This window comes from Accipiter gentilis, chromosome 14, assembly GCF_929443795.1.
Source record: "Accipiter gentilis chromosome 14, bAccGen1.1, whole genome shotgun sequence".
NCBI classification, from domain to species: domain Eukaryota; kingdom Metazoa; phylum Chordata; class Aves; order Accipitriformes; family Accipitridae; genus Astur; species Astur gentilis.
Genome location: NC_064893.1, coordinates 33,700,320 through 33,708,668, shown reverse-complemented (window position 1 = coordinate 33,708,668; position 8,349 = coordinate 33,700,320). Strand labels below are relative to the sequence as shown.

At 46.8% G+C, this 8,349-nt stretch overlaps 1 protein-coding gene across 1 annotated transcript in view; it reads left to right on the top strand.

Annotated features, from left to right (window-relative positions):
- Positions 1–705: 705 nt before the first annotated feature.
- CTNNBL1 (catenin beta like 1) overlaps positions 706–8,349 on the top strand; it is a 56,278-nt gene continuing 48,634 nt past the window's right edge. Inside the window, exon 1 of the mRNA XM_049816855.1 lies at positions 706–869. Within this exon, the coding sequence (XP_049672812.1) occupies positions 840–869 (30 nt within the window). The 5' untranslated portion in view covers positions 706–839. The remainder of the gene's footprint in view (positions 870–8,349) is intronic.

Genomic DNA, 8,349 nt, shown 5'->3' with positions numbered 1-8,349 from the left:
GGAAGGATCCGCAGAAGGTTACGGAAAACGTGTCAAAAGAAACCACTGGTTTTCGGTGCCTCCGCTCCGCAGCGGTGAGGGTCAGCTCCTGGGGGGGCTCCGCTGGGACGCCCCACTCTCCCCCCCCCCGGGGTGACGGCAGCCCCAGCCCCACGCAGCGCCCGGCTCCGGTGGCACAAATGTGACGGGACCCAAGGTCCCGCTTCACCGGGGGCACCAGGCGCTCGCCCTGCTCCCCCCCGGGGCACGGCCGCCCCGCGGGGCTGCAGCTGGGGGCAGGGAGAGTCTCCGAGGGCCTGGGGGGGGCCCTGTCACCCCGGAGGGTGTTCTGCAGCAGGCGGCACACTTTGCCACTCTCCCCCCCCGTCTCCCTCGGTTTCAGTCGGTCGCGTTTCGCTCCGGCCCAGCAGCTCCCCCGACCAGGCCGCCGCAGCAGGCCGAGCCCGCCGTGGGACGGGGCGGGAGGTCTCGGGGGCGACCCCGGGCCGCGGTGGCCGGGCCGGGGGCAGAGCAGGGTCCAGGGTCCAGCCCCCGGGGCCCCCTGAGCCGCTGTGGCTGTGGGATGGTCCCCGGGGTCGGCCCGGCCCACGGGCCGCGGCTGCCGCCCACCCGTCACCCACGCCGCGGCAGGGCTGCCCGGCCCGCTCCCGTTCTCAAGCCTCCCGGGGGCTGCTTTGCGGCAGTGTGGCGCCTCTCGCTTTCCGGCAGCGGCCCTCCCGCCTCGCTTTCCGGCAGAGTGGCGCCCTCCCGGCTCGCCTGCGCTCCCTGCCTTACGGCACGGTGTCGCGCGGTCCCGGTCGTTGGCGACAGTTTCCCGGTGGCGGGGCTCGCTCGGTGCCATGGACGTGGGGGAGCTGCTCAGCTACCAGGTGAGCGGCCCCGCGGCGGCTCCCGGGGCCGTGGGGGGGCACCGAGCGGGGCCGGCGGTGGCGTGGGTCCATCGGGTGGGAGCGGCGGGTGCGCGGGGAGCAGCCCCGGCCCTTCGCTGCCGCCCCGCTGGGGAAGGACGAGCGCGGCCTAGGCCGTGCCGGGCCGTGCCGGGGGGTGGCAGAGGCCGAGCCCCGGAGCCCCGCTGGCGCGGCAGCCCCGGCCCGGTGCCGCTGCAGCTCCGGTCGCGGGCCTGGGACGGGCCGCCGCGCAGAGCTTGCCCAGCCGCGCCCGTCGCGCTCTCGGGGGACCCGGTTACGGTGTCGCGGGGTTTTGGGGGCCTCTCTCCCCTCACCACCCCCATCCGCCCCCGCTCCGGAGAAGCGGTGCCCCGGTGGGAGCCGGTTACCGGGGGAGTCTGCTGATGCCGTGTCTCCCACAGACCGGCACGGTTTGGTGTCTTCGCTGTTCCTGCAGCAAAGCCTGTGCTTGTTGCGTGGCTTGTGGGCTCATTCTTTTTTTTCTACCTGTTTTATGACAAAACCCATTTAATTTGACTTTTACCAAAGTCTTCTGAAAAAGTTTCCCGTCTTATGGAAGTTTCCTTTTATCTTGTGAGCGTTCTTCTCCTCTCGGCATGTGATCGTTGCTTATTCGTCGCTTGGAGGTCAGTTTATAAGCAGATGCGGTTAATCGTGTATTTATTTGCAGGAGAGTGGATTTGGCATGTTCCCCTGTGGATCGGGGAACGAGAGCGCTGGTTTGCAGTAATGTTTGATGCTTCTGCTGTGATTTGTGCACGCAATAGTGTTGGCTTGTTACTTTAGTTCTTAGACAAGCTGCAGCAGTGGTGTTTCCCTGCTGAATCAGTGGGTAAGAAAAGCACTCTTAAGATGTTATCTACCTTGAAAGTAATTGAGTGTGGGAGTTACATGACGAGATCTACTTAATTCAGAACACAGGATTCTTTATGGAACTCCTTCCTATGTGCCATCCTCTTAGGCATGAGTCTGTGGAGGCACCACACGTGTTCAGAGGCAAAAAGAGCATCCTGCTGTCAGGACACATCTGTACTTTCAGAATGTGTTATTTTGGGATGCACAGGGAAAGTTACCTTTGGGTTTGAGAAATTTCCCTTCTTCTTTTCCCAGTGACATCAAAATACTCTGGAGTATGGCTTTAAGAATAGCCTTTCTCTGAGAACTCCACTAGATTCCTACTTGATTCAGCTCCAGGATGTTTTCTTCTGTGGATTGCTCTGTCTCTAACATCCTTCCTACTTCATCCATTTGTGCGGTGCTGATGGCATAGTCCTGCTGTTCTGAGACCTGTTCTACTTCTGTATTTCTCTGCCTACCATTTTTCTGTGATTTTTCAATAACAAATTAGAATGATCATTTCTCATGTTCCTTTAGTTCTTTGGTCTTCTCTGCCTCAGTTATGGTTAATGATGCTGTCCTGTACTTGTTCTGTGATGCAATTTATACCTAAGGCACAGAAAGGTAAACCTGCGCTGAACTTCTGTTTGTTGTAATTTTTTAACCAGGTTCTAGTTTGAGTTTTTGTTTGTTGGTTTTTCTCTTTTTCTGAATGTGAAGTCCGCAGGATTCCCTTCTGCTCTGGAGGAAAGTGTGCATCCACTTTGCTTTGATCACTTTGATTTTGTACAGCTTTCTGTTGGATGAGCTTTCTATATGGCGATGTGGGTAGTTGCTTATGACAACGTGGGGCTGTATTCTGTGGGGGCTAGAGGTAAAGAAATGCTGCTTAGCTGCTGGGTATTTAAATTTTAATTTCATTTCTTGCTGCTGAAATTATTCCTAGCTGTGGGACAAACCATTCTGCAGCTTTCAACCAACTGCTGAAATTGTTCCTGAAGGGTTTGTCCTGGCTCTGTGCTCTTCTGGTCTCTCACCTGAATACAGATGATTCTTCTGTCAGTAGATGAGATAATGCTTCAGAGTAAGTGTTGGATTTCAGTATCACCGAATGCAGACCTCCAGAATTAGGTACAATGGTGAATACAGGTGAAAGGAGTGGAGGAGCAGAAGGCAAATAAATAGCTCTGATTCTGAGAAAATGAGATTCCCTTCTGTGAGGGCACTTCTGGCTGAAAGTTAGAAAAAAAAGTTGGAAACAACAGGTTTCGCTGCCTCCCAGCCTGTGTGGGTCGGGCGTCTGCCGTGGCTTTCAGACAGAGGCGAAGCAGGTGCCCTCCTGTATAATTTTTAGAAATGTACATTCTTGTCCACTGAATGAGTAAAATTCAGAATAATCAGACTTCTGTTGTGCCTGTGCCACAGAGAGGATGCTGACTTGTTCGTGGCAGATAAATTGAGTGAGCGTTGCTCCAGGCTGCCTGCTGTACCCAGCTAACGGGCTGCTGCCGCTGGGAGGAGGCTGCCTCCTACAACAGCCCCTCACCTGCTCCAGTTTTCTGCCTGGAGTTGTAAGGTTAACTTGAGCATCGGTCTGGAAGGTTTCCTGCATTGGGCTGAGGAGCAGGCTGGCTCAAGATCTCCTCATTCATCCTGGGTGCAGGGGTGGCACCAGCTGTCAGACGGGTGGGCTGGATGATGGGTGGTGTACACCTCTGCTGTCTGATTTTAATCTCTTGCTGAAAATGAGTCGGTCTTCTCAGCTTCCCTCAGCACAACCCAAAATAATTTCTTTTCTCTTACATTGCTTTGAATTTGTCTCCTCTAAATGCCTAATCTGTGCCCTTGCTTAATCACGAAGATGTTCTCCCTCAGTGCCAAACTTGGCATGGAAGATTCCGGGCACTGTGCCACCAATTCAGCACCAAGTGTCTGTCAGAGTGGGAAAAGGAACCTCTTGTAACAAAAAATACAATTAAACAGCACCTGGCAGTTTATACAAAGCTCAGGAATCCATAAACTTTATGTGTTGCTGCAAAACAGTTGCAGATGGTCTAAACTGATGATTAAATATTGCTGCTGTTCTGCCCAGAAAGACTGTGCCCAGATCCTCTGTGTCTGGCCTCCGGTTATGGAGGGTAATTAAGGGGACAAAGCCAACTCCGGTTCTTTTCAGAGATCTTTCAATTGTCTTGGGAGGGAATAAGGGAGATTATTTTAATTCTCATTAAATGCAGATTTCACCACTGTGAGTGATCATTACAAATTGCTAATTTTTTAATGGAATACTAGTAAAATCGAATAACAGAAAAAGCAGTAAATAATGGGATAAAGTCTGACTTCACCGAGCTGGGTGATCTCCTCATTATTTGAATGGGTTGAGTGCAGTTTGTAGTGGGATGGATCTCCACGTATCAGTGGAGGCACATCATAATTTCTGCTGCTGGTATAGATAATTTACTGTAAATTTGCAATGCAGCAGATGCATCTGATGGCAGAGGCAGCTCAGCTGAGCAGGTTTTTGATGACTTACAGCTTTATTAACCTGGTAGCTCTTGTCCTGCCTGTGGGTTAAAGCGAGGAGCCGTCACCGGCTCAGCCACTGGCCTACAGCACCGGGCTCCGCTCCTGGGCAATACAGTTCCCATGCTCTGGAACTTGTGTTGGTACCCTAATGGGGTCGCAAGTGAATCTTCAGTTTACTTTTCAGTGTTTTACCTTTGGCCACCAACCAGGAGCATGTGTAGAAGTCTGTGAAGGAAGATCCCTGCTCTGCGCACCTCCCTGCAGGGGTCCCGATAGCCGCACTCCTCATGAGCCAGTCTGGGACAGGAGTTCATTCTCTCTGAAAGTAATATTCTGTATGCATGTAGGTACCGTGCCCATCTTCCGTTTCATTTGCCTCAGTTTGCATGATTTTGGAGCTCTTGGGACTTCCTGAGATTACTGGATTTTCCTGGTGCCAGTTCTTCCAGTTTTTAATGCTCATCCTGCGCCATCTAGAAGTGTTGTGCTTCAGGAAGAAAAAACAATGGAAAGTAAGATTGATAGTAGCCTGGTTTATCACAAATGTTGGAAACCAAATTAAGAAGTTAGTGAAGATACCTCTGGAGATTTGGGCCTTGCTTTCAGGAGTCCTAAATTGACAGCTAATGTGTAGCTCTTCTGCAGTGGCTCTTCTGAGCAGGCGGCAGCCAGCTGAGATGCGGTCACAAAAGAAGCTGCATCACTTATGAAGATTTATTTCAGATTTCATTAACAAATAATTTCTAAGCTTCACAGTAACAAGGTTACTTACAAAGCAGATGTCTTAGTAATACGAAACTCCATTACTGAGACTTCCGTAAACCTTCCTGATGTTTGGAGAAGGCTGGAAGCGATCAGGGGCCTAAACAATAGGTTTTTAGATTCTGTGGGATACTTAATCCTGATATTAATGTGCAATCACTGCTTTGAGGGAGACCAGGCAGGGGCCCTGGGCAGGTCATTGTTCTTCAATTTAGGATGTCATTTCTCTCACCTTCACAGCACACAAGGCGGGTGCTGTTGTTTTTGCTGCCCGAACCAAGGGGCAGGCTCTGTGTTACATGTCGGCGCACAAACGATGACCCGTGTCTGGTGTGTATTTCTGGAGGAGGTCTGCCACCTGAAGCCTGGGACCCAGGCTGTAACAGGTTAGGATATGTCAGTGAACATCCAAAGCGAGTACAGCTAAAGACTAGAAGAGAAACAGAAAGATAATTCCGCCTTTACTAATCACCAGCTTTTGTTTACTTTATTGTATTTTATAAATGTCAGCTTTTTTTAAACCCTTTTGTATTTGTTGTTTTTTGGGTAGTGATATCAATGTTAGATTTAAATGAAAATGTGTTTGGAGTAAATTACTGTGAATGCACTGCATTCAATGGGAACAAAATTAAGCTTAACTAACAAAACAATTTAAAAATGCTTTTCTTGTGCATTTTCTGATGAATTCCATCTTCTTGCCAAATGCACCTTAGCACAACTGAGTAAAAAAACCCCACATTTTATTTATCAAACGATTAACTTTCCCTTTTCTACCAGAAAGGCAAAACTTGTGTAGATGTGTGTGAAGCTATGAAATTATTTAAATAAATGTGTTTAGACACAATATATGTGTTTGCTTAGCAAAAACGCACCAGTTTCAGTGTAACAATGTACTCGCTTAATTCTTGTTAGTTGGTAACAGTCCTTCAGAAAATACAAATGCAAACCAAAGCTGAAAATCAATGAACAGCAGCTAATGCTTGCTTTAAATCAGTTGTTCATGACTGTGCATCTCTTGTAAAATGAGCAGAAACCCAGGTGTTTCACTTATGCCTTGATTTCTTAGTTGTAATAGTACTGCTTGGAAAACTGCAATATTCTTAGTAAGGTTTTGCATAACATCAATAACAAAAGGAAAAACCTTAATGCCCGCTTAATAGCGTTTGCCCGGGAATTCAATTACTGTCTATTGCCAATATGTTGGCAGCATTAATAATTGCATGCAGGGCACTTCCATAATTTATCATAATAATTTCTGTTATGTATTATAGAAGATTCCTCCCCCCCAACAATGCATAAATACAAAAAAGGATAAAATAATTGAGATTGAAAAAGGGTGTAAATTCTGATACTAAGGATTGTGTACTCAGAGGAAATGGGGCTGGTTTCATGATGGAGTTTTAATTTAGATTTTGTTCTGGTGATATAGTCTCTTCCCATGGTACATTACTTTGCATCTGACAAACCACCACCTCCCTTGGTCCCTCATTACAGCTGCAGTCTTGTTGAGGTTTTTGTTTCTTTTTTAATGTTTAGAAATGAGAGTGAGGAATGAGATTGTGACTCCCTAAATCAGGAATATCCAAGGCAAGTCTTGCAGGGCTTTTTGCTGTAAATTTCAGGACATTTTGTGTCACTAATTCCTATATCTTTGTTTGTAACATTAATCTGTCAAAGGTGGTTTAGGATGAATTGGGTATTATTGAGGAGCGAGTGGAAGGACATACGAAGGTCAGAGACCTGTGTGCCATTAAGGGCACTGAGTAAGGATTATGTATTTAGTGATTTTTTTTCCTTGTATGATGTAATTTAGAAGAGCACCTTTTTTTTCTTTTTCTTTTCTTTTCTTTATTGGGTTGCTGATTGCTTGGGGAGGGTTTGAATTTGAATTATTGGTTGTTGACAATGACACATTTGTTTCCAAATGGATCTATGTGAAATTATATTTTAATGTACCTAGAAGATAAGTAATAGGAATCTGCTTTAAAAAAAACCCAACAACAACAACAAAAAAAATCCCAACCCACAAAACCCTTCAAGCAAATAGATTTTTCATTTCAAAGAATCTCCAGGTATGCTTCTACTTTATGGCTATTGAATTATGAGCTGAGTAACTGCTTTAAAAGTGCATGGGAGCACTTCAGAAGAGTTTAAAGTCAGGAATGTACCCTCCGTAATGGAAACAGCAGAGAAGATGTAGGCAGAAAGGAGATAGATAACAGAGTTTGAATAGGTCTAGCTGGGAGCAAGTGTCTAGAGCTTTGATTTGTGCTAGTATGTTGTCTGGGAAACTTGATTCTGCATCTTCCTCAAAGTGGACAACATCATAACCCTGAAAACAACGTGATCTTGGTCAGTCTGCTGTGCAGTTTGCTTCTCATTATAATTAACACTTCAAGTGCTTTTCGGGGTGGTCTTCTTTTGGTTTGGGTTGTTTTGTTGTTTTGTGGGTTTTTTTTTTCTTTTTACATCTCTCCTGGAAGCAGAGTTTTCTTGAGAGCAGAGCTTTTATTTGCTGGCTTTTCATTTATATTGCAATAAATATGTAGACTGGGTTGTGCATAGAAGCAGTCGTAGCTGGTCTGCAGCGTGTGCATCGTCATCAGAATCATAGCAGGATTGCCTGAAAGATTTATTGCCCTCTGGGACCCATGAGTTCCCAACCTGCTAGGGAGCTGGAAGTTCCTACCTTGATGCCTGCACTTGTGCTGGGCCTGGCAGGAGCATGACACTGTCACCTATTCCCTCTGCACCTTTCTTTGAGTCAAAACTGAAAAGAATCCGTTTCTCAGTTAAAAAGCAGGCCTTATGTTCATGAAAGCATGATGTGACTTTTATGCTTTTAGACAAAGGGTCCCACAGAGCAGAAGAGCGGTGTCTTCCTGCCAGAAAATGTTTTATGAAATAGGCTGGACAAATGTTAGACCTAATGGGGTTATGAAATCATCTACCAGGCAACTTGAGCAGTGATAGAAAGTAAAAATATTTTTCTTATTGTTTTCATTGTTCTTAACACACAGGCTCCTTTTAAATAGTAAAGAATTAAACTTTGTTTTCCTGTAGTTATATGGCATGGAGTGCTTCCAGCTTGGTTGCCCTTCAAAAAAAAGAGAGACCAAATTTAATATCCTTATGGTTTTTGAAGGGAGAGTTTTACCCTCTATTGCAAATGCATTCATATGCTTTTTGCCTAAATTAAAACATGCGATGAGGGTTAATGGACTTTTTCTTGTCCCTGGCAAATTATGGGTTTTTTTTTACAATTAAACAGAAATTGTGGAATAAAATAAGTTGTTCCAAGCAAACTGTAAAAGCA